Genomic DNA, 26319 nt, shown 5'->3' with positions numbered 1-26319 from the left:
GGCAATCTGATAGGGAATCGGGACTCTGTCACTCAGAGGCGAGATATTGTGCTGTGTCCATATACTTTGTTTACTGTAGGGTTTTATGAGTTGTAACCTGCCCATGCAAGCTGTTAATGAGGCTAAATCTTTCTGCTGGAGGATTGAATTACAGCACACCTCTGGGCTAATGGTTATAAACAGAAAGTCCCATTAGGGCTGCATTCTGATTCAGTCATTTGCATTTTTTCTATTGTGCCGAGAACAATGCTGAGTAAATAGCTACAAACAAACAATTTACATGGAAATGGATAAAATGTACCTAATTAGTATTTTGCACTTGTTTTATTAATGATTGCTTAAACTAAATAGCACTTAGCAGCAGCTCTCACCAGCCTCTGCAGGTGTGGGATGCTCAAGTTTCTGGGTTGGTGGGAAGGTTGCCAGAATGGCTCTCCAAAATTAGGCAGTTTGTTATATTCCACTTAGTTCAGGTCAACAGCCTGTACCTGGGATTTATCCAGGTCATTATGACAATAATACATAAACTTATTGGAAGGTTAGATTTAAGCCAAACACTGACTTCTTTGCACTTTATGAGCATTTCTGATATTGAGGGGAAGAACAGTCCTGACTTAGCAAAAATCCCATGCTTATGGTGAAAACTGAAATAGTTTCTCTTATGGAGATGGTGAGTCTTATAGATATGTTTAAACAGATCTTTTTCTGAATTTTTTTTTTATCATGGTGGGTTAGTCTTTTACAAAATTTCATGCTGCAGAACTTTGCTTATTTATGTAACTGAAATATTATCATGATTCTAATTTATGAGCTTTAGTGAGACAGCACTATCTGGCATGGTTCCAGTATGATTCCTTTAATTATTGACCAAAGCCCCACTAGTAGGATGTTTTAAAGGGATGCAAAGTCTTTTCTGCTCTGAGTACATCTGTTGTTCTTGCAGTCATTTTCATTAGGTTTTTTGGGTTTTTTAAAAGAAAAATATCCATTAAAGTCAAAGAACATGCCTCATATTTGATGCCACTTTATACTTTGAAGTCAAGTTGGTGCCTGGAGTAAGAGCAATATCTGGCTTCTCAGTTCAGTTCTGTGACAGAATACTACTCAAATGAGTAATTCAATTTAGTAAAACCATTTTATAACCACAGTAAATCTTTGCTCAGATCACTCATTGGGTGTGATTACTTTGAGACGAAAGTGTCTGCAAATTTTCATCAAGGTGTTTTTATAGAACATAATTTATAAATGCTTTACATTGCAAATCATCAGGTTTCTAATGCAGTAATAATTTGGGGAACGCTTAAAAAAAATAATCTGACGCATGGATGTCTTTAAAAATTGTGGTGTGACACCCAACTGATATCGAGCGTCCTATTTATAATGTGGGCCAAGCACCATGCTGTAAACCAGTTCCTATCATGATGATCAGATTGAGAATGAAATTGCATTTCTGTCAATTACTGAGTTGGCAACTGTTCAATATATCTTAGCAGCAAGATGAAGAGCGGCGTCGGCAGCTGAGAGAGAGAGCTCGTCAGCTAATAGCAGAAGCTCGATCTGGAGTGAAGATGTCAGAACTTCCCAGCTACACTGAAATGGCTGCAGAAAAGTTGAAAGAAAGGTCAAAGGCATCTGGAGGTGAGCTGAGGAACCTTGTATCTTACTCTTATGGTAACCTAGAAACCAGACCTTTTTGGGTGTCACTTTCCTTCGCACTTCAAAACGCTGTTGTTCATCAGGTGAATGTCTCAAAAGACCTGGCCGTAGATGTGTCTCCTAAATTCACGTTGTGCCGCCTAATTTCCAACAGTTAAAAGAAGAGCATACATGTGATTGAAAGAAAAATATGTTGTGTGAACGAGTAGCTCATGTTGGCCGATTATTTACAGATTTCTTATTACTGACAGTTTCTTAGAATTTCATGGTTCTTGCTTCTCTTCAATATATATTTTTGTATAGGAACATGGACATAGTTTTGGGGGAAAAACAGCATTTTAAATACTTAAGAAGTGTTGTTTTGTATTAAATGTGTTCAAAAGAAGAGAATTTTAAAGGTGGTCTGTGAGAGGTAGGGGCAACAACCTTTTGACTTTAAATGGCAGTCTTTTGACAGACCACTTGCCTTTACAGGTTTTGAGTTGTAATATTGCTATAATGTTATTAAGCTGACTTTGAAATACCATTAAAATTCATATACCTGCCATTGCTATGAGCTGGAGTAATGTAGTGTCACTCAAACTCAAATGGGTGCTGAGCACATGTTTCAGTGCAGGCTTCTTGCTCTTTTAATGTCTTCTACATATTCTAAGGGAAATAGTGTTTCTCAAACTAACTCGTAATCATAAGCCAAAGTGTAAGGAAAATCCAGCTTGATACTGACAGTGCGTGTAGATTCAGCAAAAATATTTATTTCTTCTCTACTACATGTATTAGGCATATAAATGCCTAAATATTTAAATACAGTCTTACTGCACCCTAAGCCCTACACTTCTGTTCCATTTAACACCAAAGAAAAAGCGGTGAGTTTTGCATCTCCCTTTTAGTCTGGTCTTCAGTTTTGCTCTCTTTGCCCAGTAAACCAAGCTTGCCAACATAATTCTCTTTTGTGGCAAGTAGAGAAATTATATCCTTGATGGCAGTAAGACAGGCTGAGCCAAATGACACAGGACTTGGGTATTACCTAGGCCAGGGTGTTCCTCATCCCTCTTCACAGTTCATGATTCTCCATCCTACATTATTTCATTACTTCCTTCTTCCTGTGCATGCCTGTGCATAGCTGTTCCTGCCATACCTTCTCTCAAAGTAGGGTCTTTGGTTCTATCCTGGGTGCTCAGCTGGATAACAGTGACTCTGTTTTGTTGCAGTGACTCAGTTGTAGAATTGCTAAATATCCCAGTGTGCTGCTTTCTGGGATGTGGTCGTCCTCTTCATATTTTCCTCTGTATTTTGCCATTTCTCTTCCTGCCCTTCATGCAATTTGTAAGCAGTCAGAGAGGTAGCTGTGCATATATATTGAAAGAAAACTGTATTTGTAGGGGGAGATTGCATATGCACCCAGAGAGTTTAGTGTTACTAAAAGAGCAGACAGTATCGGCATTGATGACAACTCATTTATAAAGCAATCACCACTCTACCTATTGGGTTTTATCCAGCTTTCTACTTTTGCATTGATTTATACTTCTTACTTGGATTTTTTTTTTGTTCATGCCAATAGTTTGGCCAATCTTTTTGAACTTCTCTTGGACCTAAAGTTTTCATTCCCTGTCTTGTTTTATCCCTCTTTGCTCTTTTTGTGTCAGTGTGGATTTTATAGCATTTTCTTCTGCTTCCTCCTTCTCAAAGAGTTTCCTTATGGCACATCTTCCATATAATTTAACCACGCCACTGGTATTTTCAGGTGCTACACCAAATCTCCCCTAAAGAAATTAATTTTTCTAAAATGTAGTAGTTCTGTGAAATGGCACCAACACTTTACAGACCAAATTAATTGGAATTACTTCTGGGTTTAGTCTTTTTGGTTTTTCAATTTCCACCAAAAATTAGGATTTAATAGACAGTATCCTTATTACTACTGGACTTTGAATGTTTCCCCTAACTGCATTCACATTTTTATTGTGTGGAGTCCTGTATTCCCTATACAATACCCAACACAAGCTTATTATCTTGTGTTTTCTGAGTTCTCTCGTCCATTATACATCATTAATCTCTTCTCGTGCATTGATTGCAATTACTTTTTGATTTACAAAAAGGTAATGTACCAAATAATTTTACTCTCAATTCAATTATTTCAAGAAAAAAAAGTGACATTTCAGCTCTGGGATTCTGGAGTCTTTAAAGACAAACTTCTTCCTTACAACTGTAGGTAAAAGCGTGATCTCTTCCATTGTTTCTATGTGCTCATTAAGAATTTCACGCTTTGGCACTGGTGCAATATTCTTTGTTAAAAGGCTTTATTTAACCAAGGTCTGAGAAACTCAAATGACTATGCCAAGTTGAAACTTTCCTGGATAAGCAGCATCCCTAGCTATGAAATCCAGTCTTTTTCATAGGTTATTTGGCATGTGAGACAGAAAATACTTCTTCCTGCCAACTGCCAGAGGGTTTGGGATGGCAGCTTCAAATTTATTAGATGTCCTATTAGCTTCGGGCCGATAAGCGGATGCCTTGAGATGGATCCAGGGACAGTATCGAGATAGAGATCCAAATATCCCCTCTTTTCCTAGCAGCACTGGGACAACAGAATTGACATATTATCTAGAAATTGTCCCTGAGCAGTGGAACACCCGTCTGCTCTTCTGGGATTTGGGTGGTGTGTTTTCTTTACTCTCTGGCACATCTCCATCCTTTATTTGAGCTGGTGTCGGTGTGAGGAAGTGGCTCAGACCCAGGGGTGGTGAGGACAGGGCATGTTCAAGATCTCACTTCTGAGGCAGTGATCTTCAGGGAGTGTATGTGGTGGCACAGCCTTACTCATCATGCTTAGTCTCCAGCTCATGCAACGAGTGTTAGGTCCTTAATATTTTTAGCAGGCAGTGTTTCTATCTGTCGACAGTTACTGCTGTAATTTCTTGTCCTGACATCAGCTTTCTTGTACACGGAACCGGTATTTCAACCCTGCATTTCTTCCATTCCCTGCCTTTATTACTGTGCCCAGGCTCCTGTCACATCCTGTAGCCTTAAACAGAACTCTGTACCTGGAAGTAAATAAACTAAATATCTCAACATCCACAAGCCTGAGGGATTTCCCAGAGACAATGCTGAAGGCTGGAGATACCTTCCCTGAAGAGCAAGTGCTGTTTGTGCAGCTTCTCCCGGTAACGAGATCCAGCCCCCATTAATGCTTTTGCTTCACTATGAAAATTATTCATTTTTCATTTAATCTAGAAATTGGTGCAGTCAGCTGCAAATCCTTTGCGTGTGGACAAGCTTAAACCAAGTCAAGAGAATATCAGTTTAACCACAAATTAGGCCTGACCCTAATCTGAGTAGTAAGACATGAGAGCTATAAAATGTCTCTGGGTCCCTTTCCACCAATATTCTGGCATTTCCACATGGTTCCAAAAGATACTTATTTCCCTCCCTCCAGTCCAGACTGCAATCCATGCTGTGCAGGTGATGGTCAGTGCTTTTAAGTTGTTGACTCAATCCTTTTATCTTTTATTTTGTTCATTCCTTCATTACATAGTAAAGCTTTACTGTTTTTCTGGGATTCAAATTTACATACTTTCCAAGGAAGCAGTACTTCAGTCCTTCAGTCGTTTTCTAACTATCTGCCCTGGTTCTAGACCAAGTGCTTTAAGTTTTTCACACTAGCAATTTGTTCTTTTCATCAAAGATATCTGTTATCTCTTTGTCATGTTGTTCCTTTTATCATTTATAATTGCAAAATCTTGTTGTAACATGCTGCCTAAACACATTTCCCTTTTAATACACTGGAAGAACATTGAACCGGAAAAAAACCCTAGAGTAATTTAAATCAAGGAATCTAGATTTTTAAAGATACTTGAAAAATTCTGAAATAACTTCAAATTACTGCTCTTAATTGATTTTTTTAAAATAAAATGTAAATGTCCTGATAATCATATTCAGTCAAAGTCTGCTAACTTTAAATTAAATACTAGGTCAGGTCATTATCTGATACCAGAAACTAGTGTCTTCCACATTGCCATCTCTTTTGTTTCCTAAAATGGTGGTGTCAAAGGCAGTGCCTCTGATCTCATCTTCCTATATTAAATTAAAGAAAATCAAATAATCTAATATAAGCATTCCCTTAGTATGCAGGAGTCTTAAACCTTGTCATCTTGTTTAGATTGTTTTGACACATCTAGCATGCAGTGGGGTGACTGGTAGCTGTGAGCTGACCTTGTGAGCTGACTCCTTTGGGTGATTCAAAAAGTCATTGCCTACTTCTAGGCCCCAGGTGGATTTGGTTTCCCATGAGAGTCTCTTTTTCTTCCCTTCTGCCTCTTCCACAGTAGCCCAGTCATGCTTTCAGTGTGCCCCTGTGAACTCCAGGATGTATCTGAGAGTACCTTGGCCTGAGTGCCACTGACTTTCTCCAACACCATCATGAAGGATTTATAGTGGTGTGCAAAGTCCAGCTCCTCATCAGAAACAGTAGAGCAGCTTTGAAGGAAATTCAAAACCATCAAAACTATCAAAATTGCTGCTGTTGTTGCTTTACTGTTCTCTGTTTTCTCTTCAGTCTGCTTTTTATCCCTTTACTTTTTGTCCTTTTTTCCACTTCATGAAGATCATGCTGTGCTATTCTACTTTGTTCACTTATCTCTGCCCTTCCTGAAACAGCAGGAGTCCAGATCCCAGTATCACCTGTGTGAGTTTAAGTGGAAACAGAGGGGGTGTCTCAGAGAGTTGGGAGTGTTTCTGCCCACCCACTTCCACACCTGAAGCACAATCTGTCAGGTCACAGGTCTGTTCGCAGATCTTGGATTGGCTGCAAGGAGATGTTCTTCTCCATCACTCTGGCTCAATTTGGGGAAGCTTGGAAGAAAGCTGAGCCTTCTAGAGCCTAAGGAGAACACATGAAGGGGAGTCCAGGGAAGTCATGGTGCTCAGCTGAAGCACAGGGGTCCTGCTTCACAGGCTGCTGCTCCATCACACACACAACTGATGGTGGATAAGTGGGACACTGGAGTGGGAACCTCTTTGCTCCTGTCAGTGGCAGCAAGAGCCTTACCCTATATCAGCAGAGGTCTGTGAAAGGTGTTGATTAGTTACAGGGCAATTGAGGGGGCAGCTGGTTAGAAAAAAGTAGTAGACATAAAAAAATCAACAGGCTCCTAAAATGGGAATTATAGGTGCTGTGGAGATAAAGGAATAAAGATGCAGTTGTATGACCTTCATGACAGCAGCGTGGGCCTAAAGTGCAAGCTTCAGGGCTGGGAATGTCGTTGAGTGTGTTTCCAAGCCATGAGTGATCAGCACCAATCCTGGTCCAAACCTCTGGGATTCAGAATTATGGCATCATGGTACTATATTTATATGATGTTTGAATATACCCATGTCCTATATTTATAATTTGTATTTTTTTTGTCCTAAGATATTTTAAAGTTCCTTTAGTTACTGTCTTGTTTCTTCAGACGTACTTTAGCCTCTTCCTTTTTATCATTTTTACACACATGCATGTGTACATAGGAAAAAAATGTTAGGGGAAGTCTGAACAAGTGTAGATACCATTTGATATGAGATCTAAAAGTGAGTAAATATAATGTATCTACTTACTTTGAAAGTACTCATCTAGCTTTTATGGACTTGAATTTCATTAGATATTTGTATTGAAAATGTGAGTCAGGATTTTTTCTGGGATCTGCTTCACAATTCAGAACTTGCCATTTGATCTTCTTCAGGTTACTTACTCTTTCTGTGCCATAATTTACCTACATCATCATCATAACTGTAATTATAATAATTGCCTACTTCATAAAACATTATGGGGCTCATTTATGAGTTATATTCATAAGCTGCTCTGAGAAACTTGGTAGAAAGATTCCATAAAAATGTAAGTACAACTATTATTTTATTTAAAATGTGTGTAGCTTACAGACAATGCTGATGAAAAGTAGTGCAGTAAAGCACTTTTAACTTATTCATCAATGACTTGGATGAAGGGGCAGATGCCTGCTCAGCAAGTTCACTGGTGCCAGGAAGCTGGGAGCAGTGGCTGATACCCCAGAGGGCTCTGAGCCCTTCAGAGGGACCTGGACAGCCTGGAGAGATGGGCAGGGAGGAACCTCCTGGAATTCCACAGGGGCCAGTGCAGGGTCTGCAGCTGGGCAGGAACAGCCCCAGGCACCAGCACAGGCTGGGGTGACCTGCTGGGCAGCAGCTCTGCACAGAAGGACCTGGGGGTGCTGCTGGACAAGGAGCTGTCCATGGGCCAGCCCTGCCCTGGGGACAAGAAGGCCAAGGGGACCCTGGGCTGCATCAGGAACTGCATTGGCAGCAGGGCAGGGAGGTGATCCTGCCCCTCTGCTCAGCCCTGGGGAGGCCAGTCTGCAGTGCTGGCTCCAGTTCTGGCATCCTCAGGACAAGGGAGACCTGGAGCTCCTGGAGAGGGTCCAGCAGAGGGGGACAGAGATGATGAAGGGACTGGAGCACCTCAGTTCTGAGGAGAGGCTGGGGGAGCTGGGGCTGCTCAGCCTGGAGAAGAGACACTGGGAGGAACCTCATCCATGTCTGTCAGTGCCTGCAGGGAGGGGCCAGAGCATGGACCAGGCTCTGTCCAGAGGCAGTGGGACAATGGGGCAGGAACTGAGGCTCAGGAAGTTCCACCTGAACATGAGGAAGAGCTTCCCTGTGCAGTGCCCGAGCACTGGGACAGATTGCCCAGAGGCTGTGGAGTCTCCCTCGCTGGGGATAGCCAAGAACCACCTGGACACCATCCTGTGCCCTGTGCTCTGGGATGGCCCTGCTTGAGCAGGGAGGTTGGAGCAGATGACCCACAGTGGTCCCTTCCAGCCTGACCCATCCTGTGGTTTTGGTAAAGCAGCAATTCATGAGTGTGCTCTCACTGCACCTGACATAGTTGCTTACTGAGCATGATGTTCCAGGTGGTAGCATTCCTCCTAGTACAGGAGGAGACTTTAAAAGCTAGGCATGTACAGTGATCACTGCTCTGGGATGTACAAGGTGAGGGAGTAGCAAGTCTCACCAAGCTGGGAACTCAGTACCTGGAGCCTTTCTGGGGAGACAGGAGCTCGAGGTCCTTCTGCTGCCCAGACCCATCTGAACCAGCCACATGGCAGCTTTGGCACCCATTCTGCAATTTAGAGAACTGGGAGCCTGGGAGAAACCATTTTGACTCAAGTTACCCAGAGGTTCAGCACAGGGAACAGCCACTGCTGAGGCCAGGCTCTGCCTTTATTGGAGCAGGAGTTTCCAGCAGAGACCCCCATATGTTTAATGAATTGCCTCAGTTTAAAGGTACATCCAGAAGTGGACAGACTGGAGTCTCCTTCCAGACTTATTTAATTATTTGCATTTTAATCATAACTCAGCTTGTTCCCTAAAGCAGTCATTTTTTTTGAGTGATGTGTTGCATGTACGTATGGAAATACTAACCTTAATGCTGTGTGTTCCTACAGATGAGGATGAGGATGATGATAATATTGAGATAGATACTAATGAGGAGGCTCCTGAATGCTCTGTTACTGGAGGTGGAGATGAACTTACTAACCTAGAAAATGACCTTGATTCAACGGGTAATTTAAATAATGGCTATTTTGTGTATTTTGCATGACTAACACTCCATCATCATATAAATACTGATGTGCTGCTTGTCTCTCTGTCAGCTTTATTTCCATGTGCCTTTTCAGGTCTCTTAAACCCTAATGTTTAATATCCTGCATTCATGTTTAGTTGAAGTTTAAAATCAACAAAATCATTATTTCCAACAATATTAGATTTAAATGTCTCTTTCTCTTTTGATGGGGAAGGGGGTCTAGGCCACGTTGGTAAGGCAGAGCCACCTGAAAGCACCCTGCCTGGGTTGTGCCACGTGGGCAGAGGGATGAGCAATTGTGTGGGTGACTACAGCTGCCACTCTGCACTGCCATCCTGGCCCATCTGCTCAGGGAAGAGGAGAAAATGTGTCTTTCTGTGTTCATATAGACTTGGTGTCTCTCTGGTGCCTTCCAAGGACCAGTTCTTGTGTTTACACCTTGTTGCCCCAGTGGGGGGCATGGAGGTATAAATATGAGCAGAAGCAGTCCTATTTACTTAAGAGTGTTCAAATAACAGGGGTTTTATAAACACATGAAGTCGCAGGAGTGTTACTTCCCCCTTTCAAAAAAAAGCCCAGCTGGAATTTAGATGTTAAATGTGGTGCTGAATACGTTGGAATCCTACAGTTAGCTCAGGCCTGGAGTAACTTGGCCAGCACAGGACTGTGTCTTGAAACAGGCAGTACAAGAGAGAATATCTTCAGCATCCTCTGGCTTGATTCTGTGCATGCCAGTTAGACCCAAATGTGTAGTCCATAATATGTTAAATCAGAACCTTATTTAGTGGTTTTTTCTTTGTAAATTAAACCAACAGTGGTGTGTATATAGCATTTTGTAGTCTTGCTTGCATGCAAAGGATTTGAGTAATGTCCTTTATTTTTTTCTGTTTGAGGATTTCCAGACACATAAGAAAATATATTTATTGTTTCCAGCACTTGAATTTAGCTTACTTAAATCAGAATCCTGTCAAATAATTTTCCAATAGAAACTGGTTAATTTTAGAAGGAAGAGAAGCTGAATAAGTGAATATTCCTGTCCCAGTGCCCAGTGACCTACCAACATTTATTTCTGTGGGCCTTTTTTTCTGAGAAGTACCTTTTCAGGGATACAAACCCACTGCCCAGTTCTCCATGTCCACCATGGGGAGACATCCTGGAAAAGACCTGGGACATGATTTTGCAGTTCAGTCTGCACAGTAGCCAGGGGTACAGACAAGTAAGGAAGAAGATGGGCAGTAATACAGAAAGCAGTCTAGTGTTGTGGTAGAAATTACACTACATGAATTTTGGTTTAAATCTTCCAGTCATACCAAGTGTAGGCTGAATCTCCTGGGAACACCTAAAAGTACAACTGTCAAGTGACATCTCAGATTTGGGATCATTATGGACCATCTTAATTAGTCCCATGCTGAATCTTAGCCCCTCTTACCTCTCTCAAGAAGAGGAAACTTGTTTTTACTCCTTGGTTTTAAGTACCGCTTCTGTCTGTATTTGTCAGTGTTTCTACGTGTTGTGAACCTCTTATATCATGGTTATTACATGATGTTTATGTATAAACCCACAAGAACGTGCATGTACTTACATGTGAGCCTCAATTAAGGACACCCTGACTGGGTGTGCCAGAGGAAAGGGAAACTATCCTTTTTCATAATCCAGCCCAGCCCATTGCTGTTGGAGACAGGCAGCATTTGACTGCCCACATGCCAAAAATGTTTTGGCTAATATGCATTGGAGTGCTCCAAACCTTGGAAGTAGATGTGTGGCTAAACAGTCATGACTCCACTTTCCACACCAGCTAGAAGTCACCACCCTGCAGTGAAAAACTCAGGTTGTGCACGTGGGAAAACACAGACCTGCTCTTTCCTCTGCCTGTGACCCAAGGCCCAGGTGTTAGTGCATCCCATGAGCAGGTGATGCTCTGCTGGCTCCAGTGCAGGGGTGATTTCTCCCATGGGGCTGCATGTAGAGGGTGTGTCTGGGGGCTTCTGTGCCAGTGTTCCTCTGCTTCCCTGCCCAGGGGCAGCTCCACAGTCTGTGCTGCAGCTTGCTGTTAGCACTTCCTCCTCCTTACGTGGGTGTGTGTAGGTAACTCCATGTGTAGGTGTGTTACAAATTCACACAGCCATTCACAACATTGACATACAGAATGAGTATCAGTGGGAGGTAAAGTTCTCAACTGCTATTCATTTGGGCTCTGATCCAAGTTCCTAAAATTGATTAAAAAATTTGAGGGCTTCAGCAGACTTCGAGTCTGTCCCTTTGACGTAGTTCTGAAACATTTTATGACTCCTAGTTTTACCATATTCTATGAATCATAGTAAATTATTACTGGAAAGTAGTCTTTTTTGATACTGAAATTTTATGAGAAGCTGTGCCGAGAAGGATGAACTAGTAGTTAATAAAGTTGAGGGGTTATCAGTATGTAAATTATATGATAAATTTTCATCTTTAAATAAATGGCTTTTTAAGCATGTTTTTATACCAAAGTATAGGTATGTACCCATTGGGAGTAACTTTAAACATTATCTACTTTCTGTGTTTTTCATCTGCTGTCTGCAAGCATGTTTACTTGTTCAGCTAAGTGTCATGTATGTTTCCCAAGAAAAAAAATCTATGTATGTTACACAAACCTGCACCAATCCCAATCACAAAAACAACTCCTTCTATTTTTTTTTAAGTTCAAAATGATAGCAAAGTGAATTAAATCTACCTTTAAATTGCTACATTGTTGTAGCGAGTTTGCATTGAAATGCATCTCACTCTGTTGTATGTGGTATTTGCATATTTAGCAGAACAAAACAGTAAGTTGGTGGATTTGAAGCTGAAGAAGCTCCTAGAAGCTCAGCCACAGGTGGCAAATTCACTCTCCAGTGCTGCTCAGAAAACTGTAACAGATAGCTCAGAGCAAGACATTAAGGTAAGTTTTGCTTAATGCTTTTGTTTTGGTACCTGTGTGTTATGATTGAGGGTTTGTATTTTGGGAGGAGGAAAATAATTTCTTACCAAATCTTTCAGAATCAGAAACACAGAAAATCTTCATGGCAGTGCAGTTAGGTATGCAATGCACTGGGTTTTTTCCTGTTGATTGATCAACACATTTTCTTTTTTTTTTTTTTTCCCCTAATCTTGATACTTGTCATTGGCAGAACACTAACAGCTGTAAGATGCTCTCTCAATTCTGCTGCTCAGGTTGTTACTGATATCAGAAATGCAGCACAGGCTCCATCCTGCTGCTGGTGCAATCAGCAGCTGGACTACCTGACCTGAATGGGAGTGGGGTTGGACTCTCAGAGATTTGCTTCCCTCCCAGTCCTGGTCCTCTGTTTTTCCTACATTAAAATTAAGCTGTGGTACAATTTAAAGGCTAACATACTTTGGGTGCTCGATGAGTGCTTCTGAGAAAAACAGACATGAGTATGTGGTGTATATGGGCACTTTGCCTATTCTTAATGTTCACCACTTCTGCATAAAGTGCCCACCAATCAATTTTCCATTTCATTTTCTTAATTAGACCCCTTTTGTTCTCGCTATTCTATTTTTTAAAAATAGTCCCTGTATGTCATTAATATCCCTATGGCTCTGGGGCACTTCCAGTTGGGTATAACTTTTCACCCACCTGCAGTCTGTGGGGGGAGCACTGCTGACTGAAAGGATTTCCTTCCCCAGATACAGAGATGCTTTGAAGTCCCAAAACAATGACTTTCATTGCTTTTCCCTTACACTGTCGGTTCCTATAAATTGGTGATGAAAGTGTGTGGCAGCAGCAGAGGACTTTCGGTCTCTATCTTTGAACAAAAGGAAGCCTGGATCAAGTCTGATTTTTGCGTTCAATTTAGCTTTCTGCAGTGGATTTAATGCAAAATGAAGCTGGCCCAAGAATAATACAATGGATTGAAAAGGCTAACTGAATTAGTGGGCTTAGAGGAATACATTTGTAAAGTGGCAGAAGTCCCCAGTCATAAAAAGGTTTCTTAAAATGGGATTTACTAGCTAATCACACTGATATTTTAGCATGTTGCCAGGCCTAAAAAATTAGCCATGTTTGTTTATTTTGGTAAAGACTCTAGTTTAGGCTGTCAGATGGTTATTATACTAATAACAAGAAGCCACCTTTTATTTAACCAAAATCTTATAACCACCTGACTAGTGCAGCTGAAAAGTCATCCAGAGGTATAAGCATTACTTGTTTAAGCCTTAATTCTGTGAAATGACACACAGGCTGCCTCTTAGGGTAATTTGCTATCATCTAACCTGACAAAAAATTGTATTTCTCTACAAAAAGCATTTGTGAAGGAGTTGATTTTTTTAAGGTTCTCCCACAAAAAGGTGCAACTTAACAGTTTATCTCTGCATGTGTCTTTTCTAAGGAAGAGTTGAAAGGCGGCGTTATAAGGAATATATGGTGTCCATCTGTTCTCATGGAGCTCTTGGCATTGAGGTGGATTTGTTTTTTAATAAAATGCAGTTTACAGGTTTCTAAATGAGGCATTCTGTGTTTGTGGAAAAGGATAAACTGTTACCTTCCCTTGGGGATTGTGTATCCCCGGCCTCCTTGAGGCGAGAGAATAGGCCGTTGGAGAACTCCCTCATTACCGATTGTCTCAATGCAGAGGAAGGGCAAAGTCTTGGTAGCTTTTGATAACCAGTTTCAGCATTCAGCAGGCTTAGCTATTAGTCATGCATCTTAGCCTTTCCCTATTTACTTTCAAAACACTTAATAAAAATAATAAAAGATTAGGTATAAAATGAAATATTTGTTTGGTACACAGCACCTCGGTATCTGCAGCTTCCACACACCACAGTGGTTCAGTCTTCTGGGATATTTTGTGTTGATAGAATCATTTGAATTTGTTACCAGTATTAACATAGGAAGCCCTGGAAAAGATAATTGTAGTTTCCTTAGCTGTAAAGGGCTTACTTACAAATCTGGCTTTGGAAAGTTATAGCTGATGAAATGCAGTTCAGTGGGGTAGCATTATAATCCTACCTTTTAGACTTCATCCAGCATTAGTGGTTTATCTCAATGGGCATAAAATTAGAAACTAGTTCTTCTTGTCATACAAGTCTATGGGACTACAGAAAACAACAGATTTCTGTACCAGGCAGGGAGAGAGGCTAAAGGCAACACACTTTAAAATGATACAGATCGTGTTCGGGGGCAGAGACGCTGCGACTTGGCAGCAGCACACGCAGGGCTTGGCACAGCAAAGGTGCAAAGGAGCGAGTTTTTGTTTAAAATGGGCATCGCTGGCAAATGCTGGTCACAATGAAGAGGTCTGCTTGGTAAAGAAGTAGAGAGTTCTGCAGGAGGGTGCCCACAGAGCAAAAAGCCAGTCGTTGCCACCACATATTGAACAAAAAAAAAAAAAAAAAAAGGAAAAGTTAATCGCTCTTCTACTTTTTTTCTCTGCAGCTGAGACTTCCATCCAATGTAAACCATGGCCCAAGTTGTGAAATCCACTTTGTAAAAGCGTGTCCTGTCCCCTCACAAAAACGTACCTTTCAAATTAATGTCTTCCCGCTTGTAAACAAAAGAAACTGTTGTGTGTCTGGTTTTTTCCCAGCAGAATGGAACAGAGGAACATCGTGCTGAGCGATCACAAAAAGCGGCAGAACGGTTTAGAAATCCCGTTGTGTTCAGCAAGGACTCGACTGTCAGGAAAACTCAGCTCCAGTCTTTCAGTCAATACGTGGAGAGCAGACCAGGTAGGAGAAAATATAAAACCTGTTTTCCCATCTTATGATTTAATAATATTTAACAATAAATATATGAAAACCTGATAATGTAAGTCCATATTTCAATACATAAATATCAAGCTTTATAATAATTTTACATGTCTTTTCCCTTTTTTCAAGAGATGAAAAGGCAGAGATCAATACAGGAAGATACAAAGAGAGGAAATGAGGAGAAGGCTGCGATAGCTGAGACTCAGAGGAAGCCATCAGAAGATGAAGTGCTTAATGTATATTAATTTTTTGTCTGGTTTCATGATTGCTGATAATTCCAAACTGTATGTGGAAATAGTGCCTTTATTTGTTAAAATGAGATGTTAGGGTTTTTTAGATGTCAATCTCCAGTGCATTCAAAGCAGAGTGAGAGGGGTGCACTGTTGAATTAGTCTGCAGTGTGGTGATAATTGTCAGATAAAAAAAATGAATTTTTCAGAGTTCCACAGCCCCAGCTTCCTTGAGACATTTCCATCAGGGCACTTCCCATAAAGAGATTCCAGTATTGATCTACCGGGAGGATTTTAATTATTACAATAGCAGATACCGCAGAGCTGCAGTTAGAGGGAAGAGTCACATGAGACCTGCTAGAATTTCTCAGCCAACCCATTTTGTTGGCTTGGGTTAATGGGTGTTCAACCTTTCCATTATCCAGATCAGCCGTGAATTACTAGCTGAATGATGTTTGCATTAATATAATATATATGGTAATTTCTTCACTTAATTAACGGGGAGGTTCAGCTCAGTAGGGGTATGGGCTGATCATGTGTAAAATTGATTTGTGAGGGAAATATTTGATAGACCGCAGGGAGAAAGCACGTTTTGATGGACAGCTGCGGGACAGAAGCAGGAAGGACCAAGTTTTAACCTGAATTTTTTTTGTCTGAAATGCAACACAGCCTTTGAGGGTGGTTGTTTGTTGGTCTCCACAGTTTATCTGAACACATTTGTCATTTTTGCTGAGGCAATCTGGAGCTGAGTAGCAATTTTGTACTGCTGTCATATCTACATCCAAACATCGAACTTTTTATGAGCCAGAGTTATTTTTAGCCCAGTAGTACTTTTGCAGAGCTGAAAAGGTCTGGCACAGTGAGTTCACATTATATATGCAGATGATACACATGAACTCTTGGGATATTACAGCCTGACACAGCATTTCTTTTCATCTTCTAATAGCAATTGTTAACAATTATACATGCTGACATTAGGGAAGTTTTCATACTATTTTCAATTAATTATAGTTGATGAAAGGCAATATATTGCACATCACTTCAACTCCCCGGACTGAATTTTTTTCTTTCTTCAGGGTCTGCTCTGAGGGAGTTTTGTTTTTGTTGTTGCTGTTTTTCTGGCTATACAACAGGTAGAAAAAGGTTTTCCATTAGAGATGCTACTGTTGGCTATTGTGTAGGAAGAGAGGGACCAGATTAATGTCCTTAAATTTGGATATCCCAAATTTCAAAGTTCTGTGCTCGTTGCTGTCCTGGGAGCTCATCCATGCTGTTAACTTTCACTTTGAACATGTCTTTATTTGAAATAATATGCTGATGTATTTATTATGCCTGCTGCCTGAATATGAAGCTGAATTGATTATTTCAGACACATTTACAGAAAAAAAACTGAAAGCGTTCAGTGAAAGTATCTGAGACCCTTATGCAGCAACAAGTTAGCCTCTAGTAGGGAAATAAGTCTCAAAATGAAAAAAGCCTATGTATTTTTCTGTTCACAAAGGACAGGGATTTTTGTTTCTTCCTTTACAGGGTGTAGATGAAACATGAAATAATTTTGTCAGGATTTTTTTTACCTATTTAAAACATTCACCCAGGCTCTGGGTCAGGTATAGAAGGAAAAAGTTCAGGGAAGGTTACTTGGAAAGAGTAACATGTTTTTCTTAACTTATGCAAAAACATGCTTCAGGAATTACATTTTAGCATTGTGTACAGCCACAACACTGTGTGAAAGTTGTTGGGCCACATGAGAATAACTTGGAGGTACTGAATGCCTTTGCTTGGGCTCCTATGAGACAGGCAAATGGCTTTGGAAACACTTGGAGATCTGTGTGGTCATGTGCAGGGAATTGCTGAGGAGTTACAGGGTACAAGAGGCAGACTTGGCTTGTTAGAGTGTTCTCACAGCTTTCTTGGTAGGGTTCGGTAGGATTTATCAACGTGGCATCCCTTGGCTGCCTCCTGGCCAGGTGTGATTGGTGCAGAGGCAGGACAGCTCTGTTGGTCCCTGTGCACCTGAATGCCTGCCCAGGGCCTTGTCACCACTTTCCAGGATAAGAGTTGGAGTTAATTAGTGATGTTTTGCAGATCACCCTGTGGGCAGGCCAGTTGCTTCAGTCAGGGAAACCCAGAGGGGCAGGATGGCCCAGGGTGGGGGCCCTCAGTGCTACAGTTGGCTCAGAGGAGCTAAACAAGCCAGAGATCTTGTTCAGGGTTTGGTTTTAATCTTAAAAGCCCACTTTTTAATTGTCATTGGACACTCTTGTGCTAGTTTTTCTAGCCCTGAAAGTTAATGTTTTAAAACTGAATCAGACCTGAATGGAGTAGAAATGGCACATTAAATAGTGCTTTATTTGTATTACCTTTCTTTTCATGGCACTTTGTTACAGCAGCTTTTGAGCACTTAGAAATAAATTAAAGGAATTTCAAAATAACTGCCAGCTAGTAAAAAACTGGAAAATCAAATGTTCCCTACGGAAAAAACCAGGATATTTTAATAAACAAATGAGGACATTTGGCAAAATTGTAAAGTTTATGAAATGTGTTAGCTTTTTGGTAGTGAGCATGATATTTGGTTGTTTAGGTAAGTGCCTTACTAAGTGTTTGTGGAAAGGAAAAATGCAACTTACAAGTGATGTTTTTTCTTCTTGTTTGTTCTCTTTAACAGAAAGGGTTCAAAGACACCAGTCAGTATGTTGTAGGAGAATTGGCAGCACTAGAGAATGAGCAAAAGCAAATTGACACCCGTGCCGCGCTGGTGGAGAAGCGCCTTCGCTATCTCATGGACACAGGTACGGTGCCCAATTACACTGTAAACAGTTTTGGCAAATTGAGCGTTCACAAACTCTTATAGAGTTTTGGAAGTGTGAATCTTTGAAGCCTGAATGTTCAGCAAAACTGCCTTGAAAATAAAAAGGCTGCGATTTGCAGCCACCTCTCTGGGCCCTGGTGATAAGAGTGCCTTCATGGGAAGTGATAACTTGCCCTGATACCGTGTGAGCCAGCACTATTGAACAGTGTGCTCATCCATGCAGAGTTGGAATACACATCTGTGCCTCATTGATATGCCACTGCTTAAAAAAAAAAAAAAGAAAAAAAAAAAAAAGAAAAAAAGTAAGATCTTCACTGTTCTACTGATTCAGTGGGAAAAAAAAATTTGGCCAGCTAAAGCCATGTACTGCATGAAACAGCACAGTACATAGAAGAAGGCTCCATTGACTAGATCACTGAAATTTAAGAATACTATCTGGTTACTGATGCTCCACAATTATTTTATTTGTTTATTTTCAGGAGGATAGGTTTTAAAAGTCTGTAATACTTGGTGTTGAAGGTGCCATTGAAAGGACTAAAATATATGGACAATTTTTTTGTTAAAAACATAATGGTTGTGACTTCAATGATGAACTTTAGATGGGTATTAAGTGCTGGTGGTCATCAGAGATGGAGAGGTTAAACCATATCAATTGGAAACAAAAGGTGCATTGGTGTTTCAAAAATAAATAGTGTTGTAGATCCAAAAAATGTTCTTCCTGTCCAGGGGAAAAAAAGTTAGTTGATCCAGATTACTTTGTGGGTAAATTGTCTTTGTGAGTTATATGGGTATTTGATGTCATAAGCTTGAAGCCCGTCTTTAACTGAAATAATGGGTTTAAAGTAAATTTGAATCCAGTGTTGCATTTTGTAAAACAGATGAATTGACTTCAATTAAAGTTCAATACTTTGAAATGACCCTGCCACTTGTTTCCAAATATTAGGGTGGTTTTTTTCAACATATTTACTTTCTCATGTGCTGAAGTTTTTTAATTTTTTAAACTAATTTTACAAAAACATGTAAATCAGAAACTATTTCCATGCTGAGTGGATGCTTGTTAATTAGGACTTTTACCTATTATGGTCTTTTGAAGCACTTTTTCAAATGCGTTGCATCTTGATCTTTAGTTATGTAGCTAAAAAAAATGTGTGTGTATTTTCCTGCACTTTCTTGTGTACTTTTTTGTATTTGTGAAATGTATGTTCTGCACAAAAGAGCCAGTACAATATTTCGCAAGTCTTACACGTACTCCAGATACTGCCTATAGATACATATGGAGTCATCAGCATAGCACTTGGGGATTTTAAAAACTCTAATAAGCATGTTATTATTTTATTTATGTCATTTCATCCACTTTAAAAGAGATTTCTTACTGATTTTAATTTCTTGTATTTTGAAGTATGGCAGAAGTTGCTTTATTCTTCCTATCAGACCCATGGTGAGGTTAATTTTTTTTCTAAGTGTCCCGCATAAAATAGGAGTCCAGCACACAGCTGGAGAGTAAGAGTGTAGTTTAGAGGTTTGTAACTAGAATACTGATACTATCCATCACTTCTTGGACTGGGGAGAAGGGGATAAGTGGTGCAGCCATAATAAAATTTTTACTTTTAACATTTTCAGGATTTAAGTTAAAGCAATTTATTTGACAAGTCAATTATAATCATCCTGTGTTCTCAGCTAAAAAAAAAATGCAATTTAGGAGAAAATATGTGAAAACTGGAGTTTTTAACCTATAGTTAACTTTATAGCCTTGAAAGCAGGGATTCTTAAACTTCTCTAACTGTGATTCCCATCTTACCAGAGAGCCTTCAGAGGTTCTGCTGTATCTCATCTCATTAGTGGCTCTCTTTGTCAGGATGGCACTTGGTTGTCTTCCATTCCTCTCAATGGGAGTAATTCCTCAAGCAGACAAATCAGGAGCTCGTGCCCATGTCTTCATCCCAGCTTCTTCTGTCAGTCTGGGCATCTTTGCCTCAGTGTCTGACTGAGAGAGGGATCTGGAAACAAAAATGATGAGTCAACACCATATGACCTGCCTGCCTGCACGGGCCACCAAATGGTCTGTAAAGCCAAGTCTGAAGGAAGAAAGTAACCACAGCATGGGAGCTAGAAAAGCCAGGAAGGGCTGATGATAATGATCTCGGGGTTTTGCAAATAATCCCTTAGGTGTTAGTACACACTAGAAAGATGAGAAATATTAAATGCTGCCCGCTCTCAGAGTTGTTCTGAAAATTCTTTTGATGTTTGGGTTTTCTGAAAATGCAGGCTTTAGGAAGACACTTGGGCATGTGTAGCAAAAAGATCCTGAAAACTCAACATGAAGGACAAGAACCACAAATTAATTGGTTTAATAATTAACACTCTTTTAAAATCACATCTCTTTCTTAATTTTGTAGTGTTTGGGTTTGTAATACTGGAAAAGCTCAAGCAAGTAAAGGTTTCTGCTGACCTTATTTCTCAGCAGTTGAAACAGGGTATCATGTTTGTACATTTGTGTCAGGAAGGGCTTACACTGAATGATCCTATAAACTGTTTGCAGGGTCATAATCCCCATCAGTGTGGGAGAACATTTGGTACTGGGATTTTCAGCGTTGTTTCTATGTATGCCAAGACCATGCAAGATAAATTTAACAACTGAGAGACTGCCATCATGACTAAGTCATTTGCCTTGAAATTAAATTCAAGAAGGTGGAGCATGGTATGTGTCTGCTGTGTCTGCTGGGGACTGGACCATCTTTTCCTTCTTCACTATGCTTGGCCTAGTTCTTTAGTAAGACTGCTAGGAAGAAAGCACTGTCACTTGCTTCTCATCCTTCTCCAGCACAGAACTGGGGGTGTTTTTTCCAGTGGGGAGACTCTTTGCCACTTGGCAGCTCTTCATCCTTAGAAGTTCGAGAGTCCTTTTTGTTGCTTAGCCAGGAGAGATTTTTTCAGGCAGCAGCTTGAACATTATTGTGTATCATTCATTTCACAGAAAACAATTATTGTATCCTCTTCCTGTCAAAACATTTGTTTTACTGTTCCACCTGTCTTGGTGGGAATTTCCTTACTATGGGCTAGTGATAAGACCAGAAAGGTATAGTGACTAACCCTTGGACACTGCAGGCTTTGGTAAATGTGGAAGTCCTATGGTTTCACCAAAAGAGAAGCAACTCTAAGTATAAATAATATATGTTCTTGGTTAGATCCCAGCTTGTGGCATTGTTTGACTTTGTTAGATATTTCACATTTTAGAGAAAGTTTCTAGCACTTAAGATTGCAAATAAAAGGTTGAAAATGCCACCCTGGCTTTGATAGGGACACAGTGACTGTGGGTAGCTGGGAGAAGTTACTGGGAACCTGGAGGTTCTGGCATGAACAAGGAGAGAGGAGTCCTTGACACAACTGCTCTCCAGTCCATTCCCTAAGATGCAGCCTGGATTGCAGAGTATCCATTCCACCTCTGCCTTTGGAGCTGCTGCCCTCCATAAGGGAAGGGCATCTAATGGAAGTGGGGCTGTAGGAAGACAGCCCAGGTCCTTGTCTGCACATGGATTGCCATTTTCCTGCTCTGCTAGGGAGCTTTTTTGGCCGGGGAAGACAAGTTTCTGGCCCTTGGCCAGAGGGAAGCTGATACTTTCAAAGTTCGTCAGCTAGGCACAGAGTTTGGAACTGGCTGAAGCTTTGCATTTCCGGTGCCAGCTGCTCATGATTTGACTAGAAACACTTTCCTAAGATGTGTGAAAACATAAAAGTTATTAAAATTCTTGGGTTGCTGATTTCCATTTGAATCTGAGTAGTCACGCTTCTATTAATATGCAGTAATTTATGTCAGTGGTGGCATAACCTCAGTCCTCAGTCTGCACTTATAATGAAAATGTAACCTCACCTTGTTCAGTGCAGTGTGGTAGCTGCTCCATTGCAAAGCTGTGAGGGGAATCAGTGCTTCAGTGCCCTGAGCTCCCTGGAATAACTTCATGGCACCTTTGTTGTTGCTGTCAGGTTATAGGTAAGAGTTTATCGGAAGGATTTTGCAACATCCGCCCTATGAAGGACAACACCACAAAAAACTTGCTGGGTGCAAGTCTTTTGAGAGAAGGCAGCCTAGACATTCAAGAGGAATAAGTTGAATGATTGAGTATAAATATCATGATCTAATATCATTGATTTTTCTTCTTCCTCTGTTATAATGGCTTGAAACTAAATGATGACAGAGGTAGGATTATCTTGCTTTCCTTGGGATTGTATTTATCCATGTTGTGCCTAACCTGCTATGGGTAAAATAGTTTTGTCTCAGCTTCTGGCAGGGTCTTCCTCCACTGCAAGTTCTTCCATCATTGCATTTTAAGATGTCCATCATCTTGATATCCAAATGCCAATTAAAATGCAGAATTATCACATAGCACAGTTAAAATAAAAGTCAAAGCATCCTGGTTTACAAATCTCTAATCTGAAATTTATCTCTTTTTCAGTCACTGTTTCTTCACTAATTGCATAAACAAGTATTTGAAAAAAAATTGTAGCTATCAGATATTTTGTTATCTGGTCACGGGGTATGAAGTGTTTTTAATTGTTTTTCTGATTAACTTCAGGCTCCCAAATTCAAGTAGAAGCATATTTGTGTTTTCAATGTGAGATCCTGTACCTTACTAATGGATGAGTGTGTTTGTGGTACTGTACAAGGATTAATGAAATTTTAAAAAAACCCTCTGCTGCTGCTGATTGACCACTGATGGTGAATGTAATTGAATTAGCAGTGCACTAAAATAAATGTAGACAAAATAAATATAGACAAGAAAATCTGGTGAAAGCTTCTGTAATGTTTTAGATTAATAGGCATACAGAATTCTTCACATTTTTTATTACGTTGTCCCTAGATGAATTCAAAGTAATTGGGGTGGTTAATTTTATTTACACAGAGCCGTTCACAGCGCATTAAATAATAGAGATAATTGAACAAGAATTGTCAAGTGTGTACTGATATCAGACATATTACAGAAGGGAATGTGCATAAAACTTCATTTCTATGCAGCCATTGTTTATGGTAATTAAGTACACAGATTTATCCCTTGGTTGCCTTCCAAGCTTATGGCAACTGCTATTGTTGTGCTCCATTAATATGTAATCAGGAAATAGTTTAATTTTCTAATCTGCAGTTTGAGAATTCACTTTCTAACAACTCTTAATTACTGCATTGCCCTAATGATGCTCATGGTTAGGAAAACTGAACCAATAAACTCCATGGAAGAAGCCAGAGGGGATTATACTTCCAGAGGTGGTGCTTACTTAATAAACTTGTTATGCCTTCACCAGAGGGAGCTCAGTGTCCTTCAAAAGCAACTAATTTTATATTTCAGAGTTGTACATACCCACGGTGCGAAGAGTTAATGCGCGGCATGCGGTGGGGGTGGCTGCAAATGTGATTCACTAGAGAACCAGATAAGCGATGCTATCACCATTTTGGTATTTTTCCTACTTTACACTAATTCTGGAGTTTAATTGCACAGGAAATAATGCAGGTGGTTTAATCTATTGTTCTAAACTGTCCTCGTGGGTTTATTTTTGTCAAGTTTGTTTTCGTTCATTAGCCGCGTTACCTTAACGTGGTATCGGGAAATCTTGCACAGACAGATAAGCTCTATATATTGACAGGTATCTCATAGTTACTGCTCTCAGGGTGAATCTTAAACAGTAAAGGGGTTTTCTCTTAATCATTTGCATTCTCCACTGGCCCATGATTTGCCTTGATTGCTATTTCCATGCTGCTGCTGCTGTACCTAGTGCAACTCTAATGCCAGAACTGAAGTTATTTTGGGTCTGTGCTATTGCTCTATGATGACAATCCAGCCACTGGGATCTTGCAGTCTATCTGTGCTGACCCTGCCCAGAAGCATATGGTCTTCTTAATGAGATCTGAAAAATGAGAGTTAACATCTGCTGAGACTCACCATTGCTGTGGTATAATACACCTTGGTGTATTGGTGGTTCCTCTTAGTGTAGCTAGTCCTTAAGGGTGCATCTTGACAAGCTCTGCCTTTTTCATGGCATTTATTGTGGCTTGAGAGTCTTTTACATGTTTATCTTCTGAATTAGGGGTGTTGTTTATTTTTCTTCAACGTGCACCCAATTTCAACACTGCATGTACTCAAAATGGGGCAGGATTACCATCTCCCAGCCACTATTTCACCCCTCCTTTTTCAGTGCATAAGCTTCCTTGTCAGTAGGACTAATTACACAGTGAACCAAACAACAAACATTAGAAAACCTGTAAACACATATGTTGTGTCACTGCAAATTAACTCTTACCAATCAAAAAAGCAGCATAAGCTTTGTTGTCACATGTGAAAGGAAAGTCACATGTATTAATTAGTTAGCATTTTACACAGCTTTGAAGATATAAAGGACTGAGGTTTGTAAGAGGAAAACATTTGAATTTCATAGAAAAGGAAAAATGTTGAACTGAAAAAGTACAGGCACAAAAAGAGAGTTAAAATAGTTGATTTGGTCTCTTGTAACAGAATGAAATTTTCGCTTCTCGTATTAAATCTCATCCTGGGATGAATTTGTATTCAGTCTTTTTGTTGTAATATTTTGTACTGTTCTTTGGCTTTTGGCAATGTCAGGGCATTAAAACTTGGGTCCCAGGAGAAATGTTCTACTTTTTAAATGTATAAAATAAAATAGACATATGGAAAAGGTTTTAAAGTGATAGCATTTATGTATGACACTCAGCAGTGTATGGACATATATGCTGTGTTTTGTTTTAATAGCAATCCAGGGCACATATATAATGGTGTGTTACAGTCTCCAAGTACATATTTAATTAAACCATACAAGTTGTCTAGCATCCAATAATAGGAAGTAACACTGCTTTCTGCTTGTAGATTTTGCTTGTGTAGATTTTGAGGCATAAAATGCAGTTTCTTTCTATTGGAGTACTTGTAGGAAAAAAAGGGGGGACAAAAGGTGCTGGCTTGACCATCAGGTAGCTGAGAGCCTGGGTAGTTGTGTCAGGACCAGAGCTTCCCTCTATCTCCCTCATCTTCATTGCAGTCAACAGCTGTGGTGAGCCTGTGCCTTACAGCTATATTATCTGGAAGCCAGGTCTAGAATATATTTTTTTCTTGGGCAGCAGCAGTAACTGGCTGGTTCTTTGGACAGCTTCAGGGCTGGCTGACTGACACCATTGTTAAGCACGCTCGTGTCTGTGAAACTGGTTTTTGGAACCGTCTCAGGGTCAAGTTGCCAGTAAACTGTCTAAGTTGCTTTGTGCTTCAGGATGCTTTTTTTTTTTTTTTTTTGCTTTTTCTCACCTATTTGAATGATGAAGAATGAACTCTCTGTCAGGTTAACAGAATCAGTCTCTGTGCCTATTGCTTGTGATTATAATGCATAAGGGTAACTCGTTTTGGATATTCCTGTGTCTACTGTATTGCCTCAAAGGATAGGTCATTGACTGATTAGTAACCTCTTTGCATAATTTTCCCTTGTGAACTCATTCAAGAGTGAATTTTCTACCTATGCTGTTGCATTAAAATCTGCATAGAAAGACAAAAAGAACTTCTACCAGAACAAGCTGTTATGCCCAGAGATAAAGCATGCATTCACAGGGCTGAAAATGGAAGCAAATAGATAAACATGTATGTATCATCAGGGTTCTTTTCTGCATTAGGCAAAAACAAAATGCGGATGAGATTCTCTGTTCCATTCGGTGACTGCGTTGCTACTCTGGCCTCCCTGGGCCACTCATTCCCAACTGTACTCACAGAAATGGCTTTTAGTTTTTTATCATGGGAGATGTGTTTGTCCATTAAATTTTCCTGTAAGTAGAAGTGCAAAACATCTAGGTGGTATTCAATATGCTGCAGCAGAGTGCTTGCATTCAGAAAAATACATCTTCCTTTATTTATGGAAGGACTCAGAAATACTGCTATAACCCAGGCTGTTAATGTATACAGAAAGGGCCAAATCCTGAGATGGGGGAAGCAGAGGTAGCTCGCTTGAAATAAATGAAATTATCCCAGTTTTGGAGCAGAAGGAGATCTAATCTTACACTCCCAGTTTTTGTTCATAACCACAGCTTCCGAGCTGGAGCGTGTGGGGACGCTTTCAGGCAGAGAGCTTTTGTACTCAATTGTTAAGTATGGGCTGAGACCAGACCTCCAATGTCAGCTCTTTTGCAATTGCTGTAGATTGCCTACTAACAAATATATTGCACCTGTACAGGCAGCTTTTGTAGTGGATGGGTATCCTGTATGGCTGTACAGGGCACATCTCCAACAGGTTAGTGGTGAAAAACATTTGGAAGTAGAATCCGTGCCCCTGATTTCCCT

At 40.2% G+C, this 26319-nt stretch overlaps 1 protein-coding gene across 9 annotated transcripts in view; it reads left to right on the top strand.

The window, feature by feature from the left end:
* Positions 1–26319, top strand: part of EHBP1 (EH domain binding protein 1) — a 205458-nt gene that overhangs the window by 151035 nt on the left and 28104 nt on the right. For 2 of the 9 annotated variants that reach the window (XM_066546360.1, XM_066546362.1), the window contains 6 exons: positions 1494–1638; positions 9105–9221; positions 12031–12158; positions 14806–14947; positions 15098–15204; positions 17864–17987. In XM_066546360.1, coding sequence (XP_066402457.1) covers positions 1494–1638; positions 9105–9221; positions 12031–12158; positions 14806–14947; positions 15098–15204; positions 17864–17987 — 763 coding nt within the window. Of the gene's footprint in view, positions 1–1490; positions 1639–9104; positions 9222–12030; positions 12159–14805; positions 14948–15097; positions 15205–17863; positions 17988–26319 lie in introns of all 9 variants that reach the window. The other 7 variants (XM_066546358.1, XM_066546361.1, XM_066546365.1 and 4 more) reach the window with 4 other exon arrangements.

This window comes from Molothrus aeneus, chromosome 3 (genome assembly GCF_037042795.1).
Source record: "Molothrus aeneus isolate 106 chromosome 3, BPBGC_Maene_1.0, whole genome shotgun sequence".
Taxonomy (NCBI): Eukaryota; Metazoa; Chordata; class Aves; order Passeriformes; family Icteridae; genus Molothrus; species Molothrus aeneus.
The sequence above is the reverse complement of the archived record's forward strand: the minus strand, read 5'-3'. Positions and strand labels throughout refer to the sequence as shown.